The following is a 17,731-nucleotide window of genomic DNA, read 5'->3' as shown; positions in this document are numbered from 1 at the left end:
CTTTTTCTTTTTTTTTCACTCGTGGTCAAACAACCTGCTAACACCTCCCTCCATCTTTCCTCTTCTCTCCTCCCTCCTCCCCAACCTCTTGCTCCTCTGTATGTCTGTCTTTATTTTACTTTACTGCTGAACTATTATTCTTGTACAGACTGTAAAATGTATTATTTTGTACAACTTTATTGAAAAAAATAACTTTTAGAAGATCCCTGTGCCTTGATCACGACTGTACGTGTGTAATGAGCTAAAGTGGGTGTCATACTGCGCTGTATAGCTTGGCCAATCCCCTCCTAACTCTCTGCCTCCCTTGCCACTTCCTTTTCTCTCTTTACCCCCGCCCCCCCCCCCCATCTCTTGCTCTCTCTCCTCTGTCATCTTTCTCTCTCTCTCTCTCTCTAGGCTGGAGGACAACCATTCGTAGCTCTTGTAGTTTTATTTCTCTCTCCTCTCCTATCCTCCCATTCTCTCTTTATGATTTAAATGTCTATTTTTGGATCCATATACCCCAAAAAGATAAATATATGAAATGTATATGGGTTTTAAAAAAAAAAAAAAGTATTTTATTAGAAATCAAATGAACCTTGACAAATTGTACACTTGATAGTGTGCGTATTGCTATAACTTAAATCCTTTCAACTGAAGTTGTGTTCGGGTTTCTTTTGTTTTCCTCCGTTGACATCTGCGAAGGACATTTTGAAGGGTTAAAGAGGAGATGACATGCAAAATGTTGCTTGTTTCTACACAAATCGTATTCTTTTGCTACCAAAAGACCAAAAAAAAGTGACAAAAAATAAATTATTTTCAGTTTTATTTTCTGATGAGGGGGGAGGGGGTTCTCCTTCCTAGCCTTGCACAGCACAGGCGGCCTGTACAGTATTAGCATCTCTCTCATTTCAGTGCCCTAGTCTTCATTTAATGTGTACATCAAATATGGGTCTCTACTTTCTGAACAGGAGCTCTAAGAAATAAAAGTTTTTTTTGGTGCAGACAGCAACAAGTCTGTCATTACATATTAACACACACATACACACAAATAAGCAACACTATATCACATAAGCTGCATTTTTGCAATCTTATCCCTAAATTCCTGTAAATCCTCACCAGAGGAAGGGGCATTTCCTGTTCGTTTACCAGTCATTTCCTCCTCAGATATGCAGTCTGTTTACTGGGACGACCATGAAGGCTGTAAAGTCGGTTTCTGAGAGGAGGTCCTCTGGTTTGAAGCTCAGCAATGTGGAAATTCAGGTTGAAAGTTGAACAAGGAACTCGACCCTCATAAAAATGTTTTTTCCTGCTTTTTGAGCTGTGAAACGATGACTGTGCTATCAGTAACGTGGCGGCCAGAGGCAGCTGACACAGATCTATCGGAGCTAATTAATTGTGTGCCTGGTGGCTTTACCAGCTTCAGTTAGGTTCTTTGCTGATTTTGCTCCTATGGAGAACTCTGACTGTAAGCGTACAGTCACAGGCCTTACGTCAAAGATGCACAAACTGTGCATTTATTTCTTAGTATGGAAATGTTCTGTGGGTGGTCAGAGGGGAAAAAGTAATACCACAGAATTTGTCTGTATAGCAGTGAGGAACGTGGTGCCTGGAAATAACACTTAAGAGCCATGTTGCTTGGAAAAGGAAAAAAGTAGTACACTCTGGGAATTATGGTTTTAATGATGAATCATGGACTTCTGACTCAACTCAAACAATGGAAAATAATGGAAACCAGTTCCAAACATAAGACTTCTAGCCAACTGCTTAATTTGTGGCGTTATGATTGTTTGATGTTGGAGGAATAATATTTTATTGCTCATGAATTTGTCTTACTTAAAAAAAAAATTGAGGTCACAAAAATGATCTGGAGCACTGACCAGAAGTGGCCCTGCTGTGACAGAAATTTCTGAATGTGCTGAAACCACTGGTGTATCAATTATAATACGTAGCTACAGTTACTCTGTAGTTGAACCCAAATTGGCTAAATCTGATAGTTTTCTCTCACTGTTATTTGCTCTTACGATAATAATCTAGTGTACAGTAATGACTATATAATTTTAAGCTTCTGTTCATACAAATTTGAGAAAGAAAAACATTAAGGATCAAACAAACAAATAAGGGAACAGATACATGAATCGAAGAACTGAAGCAAATCTCCATAGTGGCTAACACTGGGCTCATGTCCTCTAAATCCAGAGGTAACCGAGGGGTTTGAACAACATGACGGGACTGCAATCAAAACCATAAATATGGTGGCTATTCTATTAGCTTACACCAGCTCTTTTGATTTAAGGGTGTTTAAACTTAAATTAAAGAAAGGCTTTGGCTTTTGGCCACTGTGAATTTTAGCCCTGGCAGTGTGGAGAAAGCTTTGTTTTTAGAAAACTAGTACAAGTACAGTGTAAATGAAGAAGTTAACTGAATAATGATTTGATTTAATTAATTTAAAATAATTGATTAAATCATTTTAATTATTATCACTAATTAAATAAATTACATTTGAAATAATGAGTGACTGATAAAAATAAGTGAGCTTTTGGGTTGGTTGGGGGGGCCTTGAGGAGACTGATCCCTTGTCCAAAGGCCTAAGACTATAGCGTGTAGTAATATAACATGTAAGACTAGAGCATGTAGTAATATAACATGTAAGACTATAACATGTAGTAACATGTAAGACTATAACATGTAGTAATGTAACATGTAAGACTATAACATGTAGTAATGTAACATGTAAGACTTACCATGTAGTAATGTAAAATGTAAGACTATAACATGTAGTAATATAACATGTAAGACTATAACATGTGAGACTATAACATGTAGTAATATAACATGTATAACATGCAGCATTGAAGATGTGAGCGCTGTGATGACACCAGCCCCGCCCCCACACGACGTCACGCTACTGCTCTTCCTTCCCGCCCCTCCCTCCGCTGCTAGCCCAGTTAGCAGTAGCACAGTTAGCCTCCAGCAGCTGTCGGTGGCAGTCAGTCAGTCAGTCAGTTCCAGAGCTGGTACGGCAGTTATCGTCGTCGTCCTCCTCTTCCTTCCCTCCCGTGGACAGACAAGCCGTGGACGACCGGGTTGTTTCTTCGGGAGCCAGCTGCGGTTGAATCGTTGTCCTCGCCGCCGCAACAGGAAGCAGCAGCAGCAGCTCTCTGGGCCATGGCCAGAACAGAACAAGTGCTGGTGCTGGAGCCACAACACGAGCTGAAGTTTAGAGGTAAGGACTGAAGGGAGGGCAGGGCCGGCGGGCAGCCGGCTAACATCGGGGCCGTCAATGATAGCCACCGTACTGACTTCTACAGCCACATTTAATGGTCGCTAATGCTGCGCCATTAGACGCCGATGTTATTAAACCAGACACATTTAGCGAGTTGCGGTGATGATGATGATGATGATGATGGTGATGGTGGTGGTGGTGGTGATGATGATGATGACAGGTGAAACGACACTGTGTGCGACGTTGCTAACTGCCCAGCTAGCTAGGTAGCACTTAGCAGTGCTAGCTGTTATTGCAGCGTCAGGGCAGGCCGGGCCCGCCGTCCCGTTTCTCTTCATTCACTCATTTGCTTCCTGCGCGCTGCTTTTTATCCTCTGACAGCCTGTCAAACACAGTGATGTGCTGTGATCTGCTGGACACACGTCGTCCTTTCCATGTTGCTGCTAACACCCTGCTGCCGAGAAAAAGACCCACTGTTCCAGTGCTTTCTACAGCAGGGTGGCATTACTCTGCCTAATTATCATACCTATTTCACAATATTATAAAGCTAGCACGCTGGGATTGAAGGCTTTACCGTCTTACTTTACTGTGCAAGCCTGAATTCCTCCCCAGATTTTCTATACACACACACTCAGTGATTATGAAATATCAACCTGAGCTGGTGGTTAAAGGCATTTTTCTGCTGTAAAGGTGTGACACTGCCGCAGAAATGGGTCAAGGTATGGCCTTAGGTCCACTGATTGGTTGTTGCAGAGCTTTGAAAGCAAAGATAAGCCAGGAAAAAAGATGCATACGCCCTCAGTCACTGATGCAGAGCAGAAAACACAGGGAGGCTGTTTGTCTCTAAAACCAAAAGGTTTGGCTTTCAAAACAGGCTGAATTTTCCAGTCTGGAGTCATTAAACATGCTGAAACGGTCCTGTGAGGGAGAAGAAGGCACTAGTTTTTGCTTGTCTAGTAAGTTTTCTTACAGTATCTAGTTGTATGTTTTCGGCTGAGGGCGGGGCATGAATAATAAAGTAAAGGCTGTGCACACATTGCACATTAAACATTAAAACAGTGGAAAGAGGAGCAATGTTTACGACATGCTCACAAACACCACTCACAGATTCCTCTTCGCAGACGCACAATAGGCAGCATGAACGTAGTCCTGATGAAAAGTTTCAAGTGTTCACTCAGTTTTGATTCCTGCATACAAATGAGAAACAAATATATGAACCCAAACTACGAGTCAAGTGTGTGTAAATAAATACACACACACACACACACACACACACACACACACACCCCCTAGAGTCACTGTGCTGTTTGTGTCTGTGTCGTCCTCAGGCCCGTTTACAGATGTCGTCACTGCCACTCTGAAGCTCACCAACCCCACAGATAGAAATGTGTGTTTCAAAGTCAAGACAACCGCCCCGCGCAGATATTGTGTGCGCCCCAACAGCGGCGTCATCGACTCTGGATCTTCCGTCAACGTCTCTGGTCGGTAACTATTTTATTCTTCCAACAGTCAGATAGCTCTATTTTTGACTCAGTACCTTGTATTATTGCTAATGTGTTGATCTGTTGTTGTTGTTGTGCAATATGTAATTTAATTTCAGGTTAGAAATGTGGTATTTGAGGAAAAAATCACTACAAATGTGAATCCAATAGCAGAGCAGAAGCAGACAATTATTGATCTTTACATCACGCAGCAACACTGAAATAAGTTAATTGTAAAGCACCTTTAACCCCAGGAGAAGCCGGCATTAAAGCTGCATCGAGCTATGCTCACAACAAGATCCTCATTGTTAGCTAGTCTCATATGATGAGATATGAGCTGATGTAGCTCTAGCCAGCATGCAGTATGTTTCATCACCAAACAAAATCTTCCAGCCTCAGTTCAGTCAGATCAATCATTGTAGTGATCGAGCTTTCAGCTACTTGAGGATAGAAATATTTTTGGGCAATCATCAGGAGGAGGCACATCTGTAAAGTCTTTGCAGTTGCTGGGTAATAATAATCTGCACAAAATGACAAAAAAAGACTGGATGCCGTTCCCGATTCTTGAAGAGTAAAAGAAGAATTGGGAATGACAGCAGTAAGCCGGTACAGATATTGTTGGGCTATTTTTCTTCAAAATCATAAATATCACAGTTATTGTGATGTAAATTGGTAAGTAATAGGAAAGTAAGTGGAAAAAACACATAAAATACCTCAGAATTAAGACAAAAAGGTTATATTGTTATACAGTAACTAATATCAGTGTGATTACCATCTAACATGATTTTGCATGTGTTATCAGATATTTTCTGTTAAAAAGTAATGTAATGGATATTTTAATGTTTATATTTTTGCACATCTTTCTGGTGGAAGCCTCCATATGTCAGCAATGGTGGATAACCACACCTAAAACTCTATTAAAACAAGTTTCCTTTACATTCATGGAAATCAAATTTATACATTCATTTGTCACATTCATGTCTGTAGCTCCTCACTAGTCAACTAAATGGTCTTTCATGCAGAAAAATAATCGTATGTGAAAGAGGAATAACAAAGTCGCAGTGTTATCATAAACCCGACTGAAGTTTATGCAACATGTGTTGTGGGTCAATACAGGAAGTTAGTCTGTCCCTAATCTTCTTTGTCTCCACTCTATTGTTGTTTTCACAGTTATGCTACAACCTTTTGACTATGACCCCAATGAAAAGAGTAAACACAAATTCATGGTGCAGTCCATGCTGGCTCCGTACGACATGACTGACATGGAAGGAGTTGTGAGTATCTGAGCATTAAATATAATTTGGGATTATAATCTTATGCAGTTCTTTGGATGTAACTAACGAGGCATTTATTTCTTAACTGAGAGTTGAGCTAAAGACCCTGAATTATGTCATTTTTTTTACAAGATCATGGGTGTTAGACTTAAAGCATTTCTCTAAAGAGTCCTCATATGAACTGTCATTGTTTTGTATCTTCTTTCTGTCTCTTAACTCCATGATGTTTTCCACAGTGGAAGGAGGCGAAGCCAGAAGAGCTGATGGATTCAAAGTTGAGATGTGCATTCGAGATGCCGCTAGAAAATGACAAAACTGTAAGTGTGACTTTTAGGTTAACGTTAACATGTGTTGTGCTACACTCAATCATTAAGTGACAGGTGTAGATCACACAAGTCCCTTTTTCTCACATCCCCATCAGATCAAAGATGATATGTAAATAAATGCAGATTAATCAGCTTTATGATGATTATTTTAGGATGACTGGATATGATGTTAAAACTCTGATTGAACTATTCACACTGCATGTTTGCTTTGAGTTGAATTTTGTCAGTCTCTTTGCCATCAGCAGCATATCACTGTATCACCCATTACATGCTTTGTTTATTCATTTATGATTTATTTGTTCGTACTTTCATCTCACTCCCTGCTGTGTCTCTGCATGTCTCTCCATCCTCCCCTCCTTCCTCTCCCTCTCCTCTCACCCAAACCGCCCCTCACTCTCTCTCCACAGCATGAGAGTGAAAGCAACAAAACTCTGTCTTCCTCTACCTCCTCTGTTCAGACCGAGCACTCCGCACTGCCCAAGTCCGCCAGCGCCTCGCTGGATGACGGCGAGGTGAAGAAGATCATGGAGGAGTGCAAGCGGCTGCAGATGGAAGTGCAGAGGCTACGGGAAGAAAACAAACAGATCAGGGTGAGGCGCGCTAAAACCAGAGACATGAGGCAACCTACGTTTTCGTTCAAACTTCTATTTCCTGTTCCAGCACTTCCTCTATCGAACACATGGAAGCAAAGATAGTTTCACTTTTGATTACGGCGTCTACAGTTCAGAAAAATGAGCGGCCATCATTAATCCAGAGGCAAACATTTATTTTGTATGCTGTGACTAGTGCAGCACTGTATTAGAGTGAGCCAGAGCAACTTCCTGTTAAATCATCCCAGTCATTGCTTAAGCAGTGAAATCTTTACAAATAAGTTATAAACATTCAAATCTGTACACATCAGATGACATTGTGTACATTTTTTAAACTATTTTTAAGACATCTTGTTTTACAGAATATCATTTCTCTAATATTTCTCTAATATTTCATATTTCTATAATATTTTTACAGAATATTTCACATTTAATCCAAAGGCTCCTTTACACTTGTACAGACATGTGTCGCCAGCTGTTTGCAGGGAGAGTAGGTAGTGGCTGTTTTGAAATATGAACTGTGGCTAAAAGTCACCAAATGAAACTCTGCCAAAATTGCATTTCCTTATGTTACTGCCACACCTTTTCAGTTTTCATGTGAAGGCAGTGAGTCTCAGAAATCAAACGTATCATATGTAATTTTTAGTTTAAGACTTCAGATATAGATTTTGGTGTTACATATGCACATGGATAAGTTACAGTGTCAGATTGAAGAGGAGAAAATATCCATTAGGTGTGTAACTGATTCAGAGGTTGTGTACGTTTCTTTTTAAAATCACTTTTTACATTATCTGTATGGTTCTCTACAGTTTATACTTGAGACGTCACACTTTAGCAACAAGAACATCACATAAAACTCTGTCGTTGTGTTGGGCTTTCGCGTGCCCTCGACTTATGATCTATTGAATATTTTGTGGGGCAACACACCTGCATGCAGCCATAAGTAAAACAGTGAGCTGCTCACTGTGATGATGCACAGAGATTAATGATGTTAAATACAGAGCCCGACTCTTCACTCTTGATTTTTAAGGCCAATATCAATATTTGAGAGTTTAAAAAATCCAACAACATATTGATCAATCTAAACACAGCATATAAATATTTTTGTTATTCTTATATTATTATTTGGTTATTAAAGAATGGAGACCAAGATATGCACTGTTGGAAAAGCAAACTTGTCGGTGCTCTCTGGTGGACAAACGACGTAACGACGACACCATTTTAAAATGACCTCAGTCATATTTCTGTACTGCATTTCCTCGTTATCTGTACCTGTGTGCTGAGAGGCTCTGGCTGTTGTCTGTAACTCCTCCATCTCCGTCGCAGGAGGACGACGGGCTGCGGAAGAGAAAGCCGACGTCGATGGCCGCTACTCACCCCTCTTCTTCCTCCGTCATGGCAACCTCAGCCATGAGGGACGAAGGCCTAAGCATCCGTGTGCTGGCGCTCTGCGTGCTCTTCTTTGTCATTGGAGTCATCATTGGCAAGCTGGCCCTGTAGAGACACAGACGGACAGAGCACAGTGACAGACGGACGGCGTGCTCGGGAGGACACGCGTCAATGACGGCAACGGGGATGTCTTCTGGGTTTATGTTTATTTCTCTTTCTTTCTTTCTTTTTTTTTTTTTAAACATTTAAGGCAATATCATGATGGGTTGTCTGGGTGGAAAATAATTTAATGTGTAAAAAAGAAAAACAAAGGAAGGCAATCCCAAGTTAAACCACCAGTGAGAGCATTTGTTACAGATCCTGCCTTCTTTTTTTTTTCTTTTTTTTTCTTTTTTTTTTCTGTGAAACAATCACCACCTGTGATCCGTTCTTTCCGTCCATCTCTCGTTCTTAAACGATCTTCCCCAACTTGCACAGGTAACAGTTAGCAGTGTGTGGAAATGGCTTCACTCTGGCTGAATGTCTAAAGTCTTTCATTGATTCTTTACTGATTATCAAGTCTTTAACTTCCACATTGTAAGAAAGATCCAACACTCCTCCTCTGAAGATCTCTCTTCCACTTCTTAATGATAATCTACGAGGAGAGGTGAACACAAGTGATGAGTGAAAGACTTTTTTTTTTCTAGACTCAAACTGTATTGTCTTCTACTCAGTTTGTGGTTAAAAAAAAAAAATCAAGCCAGTTTAAACCCGTGCATTTGTGTGCGTGTGTCTGGGTCTTGTTGATTTTTATTTTTTTTTTCCTCCTGCAGGAGGGCTGATGTGACTGCATGTGAATGTTTTTATGTGAGGAGACCACAAACGGTGAAATCACAGGCTGTTGACTTTTAGAGCAAAGGATGAGGGGTGGTTTAACAGATTTCCTGTACACAACAGAAAAATGGGGGTTTGTTTGTTGAAAATCTGATTTAAAAACTGTTACTGACCAGACCAAGGAATCAATAGAAATATAATAAATCCATTTTTTGGGCCATTGGTTAAATTATGACTGTAAAATCAAGATTATGACAAAGGATTTATGCTGCACGGTGATCAAGTATAAAGACAAAGCTGTAATATAGCTCTAAAACATCAGATTTTCCCAGTTAACACATTTTCTTGATCATTTCTTCCTCAGGTTGAGAGGGAGAGAGTGGCACTAGCCGGAAAACAAAAAAACAAAAGACACCTTTAAAATAAACTTGTCATGCAAAACCAACTTGGACATTTTCAATATATAACACACAGTATGTAAAAATAGTTTTGGCCACCTTGTTTAAGTTTGCCCATGGAGTATTGTATTTGTGTCCTGTATTACAGCAGTTGTTTGCTTTCTTTCTTATATTATCATGTAGCCACAATGCTTCTCATGTTTAATATCCAAATGCACTATATTCAAGTGTCCACTCTGCAGTCTGCATGAAATGACCTGGATTTATTATGATTATTATTATTTGAGTGTTGGAAATTATGTGAGCAAAACAGAAAACAAAGTACCGTCTTTTCAAAAGGGACCATCTTGAGTCTGGTTCATCAGTGTGTGTGTGTGTTTGTGTGTGTGTGTGTGTGTGTGTTTTTGTTTCCTTTCAGTCATCCTTTTCTTCAGTTTCCTGTTGGGCTCTGGTGGTTGTGTGAGAAAACCGAGACAACACAGCTGTATTATCTCGGCTATCACATGACCACCTCAGCAAAACTGGGTCGTTAAGAAATCGAATAAATATGTGTATTTTTCGTTGCCTGAAGGAGCTCGGGGGAGCAGAGATGTGGGGATGTGGACTGGCCTGTGAATACACACTACATTAAAAATAAATAATAAAAAGGCATCAGTGCTTCAGACCACACATGCAGAGATACAGTCACACAACAATGTAATCACACAGTAATTGGATACTCTTTTGTATGTACATAAAAATAAAATAACTTAAAAGATAACTGGTAAAGTTATTAACATACTATAGTAAAGGAAGAAAATAGTTAAACAACCACCATGGATCATGTAGCATCATAATGAATTAAAATACATAAACCCCCAAATGTCTGTTTCTGTGAAAAGTTGACTTGTTTCTCCTTTAGTTCAGATTTTTCAACCACTCAAATGAGATTGTTAGTGGTGTGTATGTGTGTGTGTGTGTGTGTGGTCTGTCATAGGCTACTTTTGAAAACAAATTTCAGACATTTTGGGTCAGTGATTAAGGTAACAGTTAGATTAAGTCTCCAGGAAATGAATTAAAAGTCTATATAATGTCCCTAAAAGGGGCTGAAAGAACATTTGAAGGTAGAAAAGCTAAACATAAAAAAACACCCAAAGGAACATTGTGGGTGCACAACTACCACATTTCTATTTAATTCAGCATTGAGTCACTGAGGAAGAAAAATCCCCTTTAATTCCTACATTAAAGGGGCTCACCCTAAAATCTCAGTTTACTCATCACAAAGAATACCACCCAGTCTGTTACATAATGTCATCTCTGAAAGGAGCTTAAGTCTAACAAGATAACTCTGATGATGTCATCGTGGTCAGTGGTTGTGAGCAACTAATCTTAAACTTGGAATAAAAACAACACATTTATATAATTAAACTTCCAACTTAATTGAAAGGTCGAGAATACAAGGGTTGAGCTGCATTATGGGAAATGTAGGATTTAGTGTTTTGGGGGTGTGACTCATACTAGTGAGTAAAGCTCACAAATATTTCGGCCTCTGCTGTATCAGTTTAGTCCACCCTTTTTTAATCTTTCCTACAAGTTCAGCAGCTTTTGCAGGTAAAGTTTTATAATACATCTGGAGAATCCCTTCAAAACCTGCAGGCTTCTGAACCTCAAAACCTCAAGTTGTAATGATTGCTGTGAATGAAATAAGTCTAGTATTATTATACAGTTAGGAACAATCAGTAGAGACAGATGTGCATAGTGTTAAGGTACTGAACCAGCTCTAGCATGTATGCCTTTGTATGGCAAGGGTCTTTGAGCGTGACCTCAGTGGTTGAGGTGAAGGTCCCAGCGAGGACAGACCACCTGCAGTTTCATCTTTCAGTATTTTCACTGAAATTGTTTTATTGAAGGAAATACTGTTGAAAACAAAGTGTGGGAGATTTGCAAAATGAATCAATAATGATATCATAATGAAACCATCCATCTATCTATCTATCTATCTATCTATCTATAGTGCTCTGGTTGTCTAGCAGATGGAGGCGTCATCGTGCGACGTGACGTCATAGGGCCTTATCCAGGAAGTGGGCAAATATCAACAATCCTTCAGGGCGAAGTGTCAGTGAAGGCTAGCAGCGAGAAAGCTAACACTAGGCTTGGCTTTCTCGGTTTCTTTGTATTTTTTTAATATAAAGTTAGTGTGTTGTAGCGTCCTAGATATGTCGTTGTTCGGTAAGATATTTGGAGGAGGAGGAAAAGGAGGAAAGGGACCGAGCCCACAGGAGGCGATCCAGAAACTCCGAGAGACGGAGGAGATGCTAACTAAGAAACAGGAATTTCTAGAGAAGAAGATCGAGCAGGAGCTGCAAATCGCCAAGAAAAACGGCACAAAAAACAAAAGAGGTAAAGACATCCGGGCGTGTTTTCTCTTCATTTTCTGCTCTTCGTTGATCAAACAGCCTTCACAACAACGCCAGGCTACGTGTTAGCATGTTAGCTGAGTTGGCTAACTTTCTGGGGCTACCGTCACTGTTGGCAGCCTCACCTCGGGTCGTTATCGGGAGAGAGGTGGAGGTTTTCTTTGACAGAGTGCGAGCTGATAGCCTGGTTTGACTGATTATAGATTATCGTTCACTTCTCCCCACTGAGGTTCTGCTAGTCTTATCATAAGCTAACATATGTCCACCCATCATTTTGAACGTGTGGTTTCACCACCTAAAAATGTAAAGAGTGAAGGTGTGGCTGCCTTTGCACTGCAGCTACAGTCAACTCTGCTGCAGAGAGACTGTCAGTTAAGATATTGACTCAGTGTGTCAGGACAAAGGTTTGAGCACTGGGTTTGCACCATTGCACATGTTAAAGAGACACTGCTGTCAGAGAAGTGGGCGTGTTTGCACCTTGATCTGAAGCCTTTAACAAACCTCCAGCAGGCGGCACAGGTCCCTGATGGGAGGTCATAACATCACACAGCAATTACAACGAGCCATGAACTAATCAGTGCCACTGGTCAGCCTGGGTTAATAGAAAACTAGCCTCGTGTGTGTATGTGTGTGAATTTGTATATATTTATATATATACATATGTGTGTGTGAAAGTTTGGACACACTTTCTCATTCAAGAGAGAGAGAGGTGGCAGACATCAAAGTGCTTATTTAATTGATCATGTATTCATTACCATTATTTCTGCACATATTTTGCACAACCTTTTTATTTTTTCTAACTCATAAGTCAGGTCATGTAACTAAGTATTGTTATATGTGTTTATTGTCATGTAATTATTATCTGCTCTTACCTTCTTTCTTGCCCTGCTGTTACATGTGAATTTCCTCTCTTGGAGTCAATAAAGTTTTATCTTGAAGATATAGATACAGAAATAGTTAAAGTAGAGGTGACATAATGACATACCTGATTTTGTAAAATAGTAAAATAGTCAATTAAAAACAAAATCAGAGAAGAAGTCGATTCTTACATAAAAAGGAAATATTTGATATTTTTGGTTATAAAATGTATTTCACATTTTTTTTGTCATTTAAATGAGATGAATAGTTTCAGGTCTAGACTGAGGAATTCATCATTTGGTTTGATGGTGTTCTCTTCTCAAGATGATGAACATGCACCTTAAATTTCATAGCAGGTGGCTTATTTTGTTGCTTTTTTATGTATGCAAATACAAACAAATTCATTTGGTCTGATGTTCACGGTGTGACACTGAAAATATGACCAGGATCTTCTTTCATGTATTTTCTGGGAAATCTGAGCAGTAGTAGTAGTTTTGACGACATCTTGTCATGTATGGATGAACTCACAGTTTGGATGACAAAACCTCAGCAGTCATAATCATCCTCCCAAATATCCAAACCAAATGTCACACTGAGTCACACCTGGTCAGTATTCGGTTAGATGTGTTGATCTTGACTAAAGTGTTGGACAGGGAGGAAAACTGATGGACTGAGTCACCAGTGGTTGATTAAACTTGCCATTAGCTGGTGAAAAAGTATTGCAGTTATTACAAAGATATAGTATTAATCAATAATGTTTATTGGAGGTTCATTTTTAAAAATGCAGACTCCATTTAATAAAATACATTATACATTATTTCCACCTCCACCACAAAGATTAATGGGCTAACTTAGTTTGACTCTATCTGAGAGGGTCACCACAGCATATCAGGTGTCTGATTGAGTGGAGGACCACCATAATCTCAACAACCCCCCCTTGTCATCTCAATAAATCTATTTCTTTACACCCTCTCTCTCTTTCTCTCTCTCTCTCCACCCACAGCGGCTCTGCAGGCTTTGAAAAGAAAGAAGCGGTATGAGAAGCAGCTCGCCCAGATCGACGGCACCCTGTCGACCATCGAGTTCCAGAGAGAAGCTCTGGAGAACGCCAACACCAACACTGAAGTGCTCAAGAACATGGGCTTCGCTGCCAAGGCCATGAAGTCTGCCCATGAAAACATGTAAGAGAGAGTATCCAGTGATCAGCCGGCATCTGATCGATCAATTGGAGATTATCGAGAACATCTGCTTTGATTTCATAACAGAAAACAGTGACTTTTACCTCAAACAGGATTTGACCCACATGCAGTAATATCTCTCTAATCCAATCTCATGAGCACTGCATGAATCAGTGACACGCTGATAAAATAGATGTACAGTGTACTAAACAAAAATCTATACACACTTCCTTACCTCTAACTTGTACATTAGTAATAGCACGTGTTGAAAGGTGTAAAAGTGTGTTCTGTTGTACTCAGACATGGTTTCTCTCCTGGATGTTGTTTCAGGGACATCGACAAGGTGGACGACCTGATGCAGGACATTACAGAGCAGCAGGAGCTGGCCCAGGAGATCTCTGACGCTATCTCTAAACCTGTCGGCTTTGGAGAGGAGTTTGATGAGGTTGGTGACTGGTGATTTTTACAATTGTGATTTTTTTTTGGTGGTATTTATAAACTGATCCCAACCTTTTAAAAATAATGTCTGATATTGAGATGTACTATAAATATTACCTCGAATGAATCTGACATCTCAAACCCGTTCACACACCCTGACCCTGAAATATTGTTGTTCATCAGTGCAGGTCATGTGTTTATTCTGTGTTCACTTTAACAAAGAATTCTTGACCCTGCTCGTTGTTGCTTTGTGATCCACCAGGCTGAACTCCGGTTTAGTGACACTGTTGAATCAGCCTTTATTTTGAATGGGTCGCATTCATAGACTAACCTCACCACAGCTCATGGCATTCAGTTATCCCGGGATAATATCACATGAAGAATGAAAACACTTCCTGAAATTCTCCGTCAGCTGACTTCAAGTATTTTAATTTAACTCCTAGTGAGACGCTTTTCTCAACAAGCGTACAGACCCATAGCTTAATAACTATCATATACTTGATCTGAAAGGTTTTTTTTAGGTTTCGGTGGTACATGAATGAGTCAGTGCTCATCCTCATCATGTGTGTCACTTGCTGTTTTGTTTTTTTGGTTTTTTGCTCAGGATGAGCTGCTGGCAGAGCTGGATGAGCTGGAACAGGAGCAGCTGGACAAAAGCCTGCTGGACATCGGCCCAGAGAACGTCCCCCTCCCCAACGTGCCTTCTACTTCATTACCTTCCAGACCTGGTAAGAAACTTCTACATAGTGCCACGCTGCAAGCTTGACTGCAGCATCATTTTTCTAGCATTTAGATCAGAAGAGCAGAGGCATTAGACGTCCCCTCTGACATCAACTATACACAACTGCATCCATTAGTTCAAAGCTCTCACCACTTTTATTTCTCTCTTTTCAGCCAAGAAAGAGGAGGATGAGGACGACATGGAGGATCTGCAGCGCTGGGCGATGGAAGCCATGTAAAGGCAGCGTCCGCTACATCATACCTGCATCAGAGAGGGAAGAGGAAGGAGCGGGGTGGGGCGGGGCGGGGGAATGAATGGACTTGATAGGATGTTGTGTATGAGTGTTTTTGTGTGTCTGAAGAGAGAGCTGAACTTCATCTAACACTACGAAAAAAGCAAAAATGCTGTATTATTTCCTTTTTTTCCCCCTCACAATCCAAATTGTAGAGACCCCCGGGGTGCTCAGTGCCAATGAGACAGTCAGGAAGCTCTCACTGTGTCATGGCAAAGAGTCACCTCATATTTTTACCCTCTATTTTAATAAAATACTAGCACTTCATGGTCCCTGTACTGGTCAGGACCATTTCAGCGCCTGCAGAGTTTATATTGAAGTGTAATAGTTTGCGCGCTGCTGTGCTGCATTGAAGTTATTGTCGGTTTACGGTGGCGGCCTGCGTGACAGTAACATCGCTGGATGACAGGGGAATTTTTCACGGGAGCTCAATCCTGAAAGATCCGTTTCTTCTGACTCTCATATTTACCTGTGTTTGTGGCGTTAAAACTTGCTGGATGTTTTCTTGTTTTGTCTTCCTTCTTGACAAAAATAACACTCCTTAGCTGAGCATGAGCTGGGTGGAGAAGCTGCGAGCTGTGTGTTTTGCCAGAATCCAAACCTCTCGTTTCGTTTCAGGCTGCGTGCTTTGTCTCCCTCCGCCCCCCCCCCGTCCCTCCTCTCTTTTTTGCCTCCCGTTGCCATTGAAGCGGCGACTCCCTCGAAGCCGTTCTCACCAGTGGTTCTTCTTGTTATTCAGTGTAAATATCCAAAAGGTGTCTCTTTTTATATACTGTATTTCTGCCATCACTGACAGGTTCTGTTGGGGTTGTGTGAAGCATGCAACAATGGGAAGTCACTACAGGTCACTAAGCAGAGGTAGAAGAGAGATGTTTAACCTAACACTTACTTCCTGCTCTGTCTGTCTCAGTCCTACTCATAACGGTTTATGTTTCAAATTGTATAATGCTAAAAAAAGAATAATAACAATAATAATAATAATAAAACTATTGTCACACCTTTATTAACTGCATCCCAAAGGAGGTGTCGGTTTATTAAAGATTAGATTATCGTCAATCTACAACGTTTTAAGAGTTTAAAGAGTTCACTCCTTTTAGTTTTTCAAACTCATGATGTACATTTTTTACATAGGGGAAAAAAAAAAGACATAACACAAGGACGGATGGACAAGCATGTTTGCATTTCTATGTTTTATTTATCCAGATGAGAATATTATTTGCAAAATCATTAAAAGTTTTCAATTCTTTGATTGTAGTGGAAGCTTCATCTTTTCATGTGGCCACTGTGTGACTGTACGATCAGAAACAGTGTCAGACCATTGTGAATAAATGCATCATAATCTCCCAGAGGACCAACAGATATTCAGTTTACTATCAAATAAGATTAGTAAAATTAGCAAATCGTCACATTTGAGAGGCTGAAACTGACCAATTTGTGGTATTTTAGTGTGACTTAATCATTAATGGAAATTAAAGTATTGATCAATTTTTTTGTTGATTGATTCTGAGATCAATTGTCAAATCATTTCAGTCAAAGAACACAAAGACTTGGGCCATTGTCTTTACTGAGTCAAACATTTTGGACATCAACATAAATCTCAGGGAATATATGAGCAAATACATACAGTACCAAGTTCATTCCATTGAGAAAATGTAAAGAATGAGATCATCACCACTTTTATTAGAGACACACAGTACATAGTGACTATATCCAACCTGCTGGTGATGCTAAATATTCACAACAAGTTTTAGCTTTAGGTTGAAACCTTCTTCAGTCAGTGTCTGGATGCCTTATGATAGTTCTGATGAAGTTTCTATATCTTGCTGTGTTTTTTCATCAGGTGACATATTGTATTAAATGGTGACTGCTCACAAGCATATTTGTATTTTAGAACATATACATTCCTCTAATGAGACAATAGTTAGTGGTTTAACAATAATAATAATTTAATATACATTAGATGGGTTTTTTAGACTTTAGGCAAAATTTGGTTTTAACTCTTATTTTCTTTATATGTTTTTAACACTATACATGCTTGATATTCACTGTGAATGACAAGTGAAGTACAAACTAAGTATTTTATTTTTATTAATATTAGTATTTAAATCAAAACTTTTAATTTTGTTGCCTCGTGGAATGAATCTATTAAACATAATTTGTTTTCTTTTTTTGTCTGACAGTCACCACAGAGACACAAGAACTTCTTTATAGAATAAATGTAATAACTACAAACTCTTAAAACAATTAAGCACCATGATGAAATGAAGATGACATAATGGACATGACTTCATCACCAGTTTGTTAATACAGTCACCATGGTAACAGGACAGAGTGTAAAAGTAATAATAATAATGAATTAATAGATAAAAAAA

At 39.7% G+C, this 17,731-nt stretch overlaps 2 protein-coding genes across 3 annotated transcripts; both read left to right on the top strand.

The window, feature by feature from the left end:
* Nucleotides 1-2,929: 2,929 nt before the first annotated feature.
* LOC128357128 (vesicle-associated membrane protein-associated protein B-like) lies at nucleotides 2,930-10,338 on the top strand. 2 transcript variants are annotated; one of them, XM_053317373.1, is made up of 6 exons: nucleotides 2,930-3,205; nucleotides 4,534-4,686; nucleotides 5,857-5,960; nucleotides 6,197-6,277; nucleotides 6,745-6,876; nucleotides 8,203-10,338. In XM_053317373.1, the coding sequence occupies exons 1-6, from the start codon at nucleotides 3,148-3,150 to the stop codon at nucleotides 8,374-8,376; spliced, it is 702 nt and encodes a 233-aa protein (XP_053173348.1). In that variant the 5' UTR covers nucleotides 2,930-3,147; the 3' UTR covers nucleotides 8,377-10,338. The 2 variants fall into 2 exon arrangements, with proteins under 2 accessions (XP_053173348.1, XP_053173347.1); XM_053317372.1 differs by having other exon boundaries at nucleotides 6,694-6,876.
* A 1,198-nt stretch (nucleotides 10,339-11,536) lies between these two features.
* LOC128357129 (charged multivesicular body protein 4b) lies at nucleotides 11,537-16,605 on the top strand. Its single transcript, XM_053317374.1, has 5 exons — nucleotides 11,537-11,855; nucleotides 13,734-13,911; nucleotides 14,239-14,353; nucleotides 14,951-15,074; nucleotides 15,241-16,605. Exons 1-5 carry the CDS (start codon nucleotides 11,672-11,674, stop codon nucleotides 15,303-15,305), a joined length of 666 nt encoding a protein of 221 aa, XP_053173349.1. The 5' UTR covers nucleotides 11,537-11,671; the 3' UTR covers nucleotides 15,306-16,605.
* The last annotated feature ends 1,126 nt before the right edge of the window (nucleotides 16,606-17,731 follow it).

This window comes from Scomber japonicus, chromosome 4, assembly GCF_027409825.1.
Source record: "Scomber japonicus isolate fScoJap1 chromosome 4, fScoJap1.pri, whole genome shotgun sequence".
NCBI classification, from domain to species: Eukaryota; Metazoa; Chordata; class Actinopteri; order Scombriformes; family Scombridae; genus Scomber; species Scomber japonicus.
Note: the sequence above shows the minus strand (reverse complement) of the source record. Positions and strands in the feature narration are given on the sequence as shown.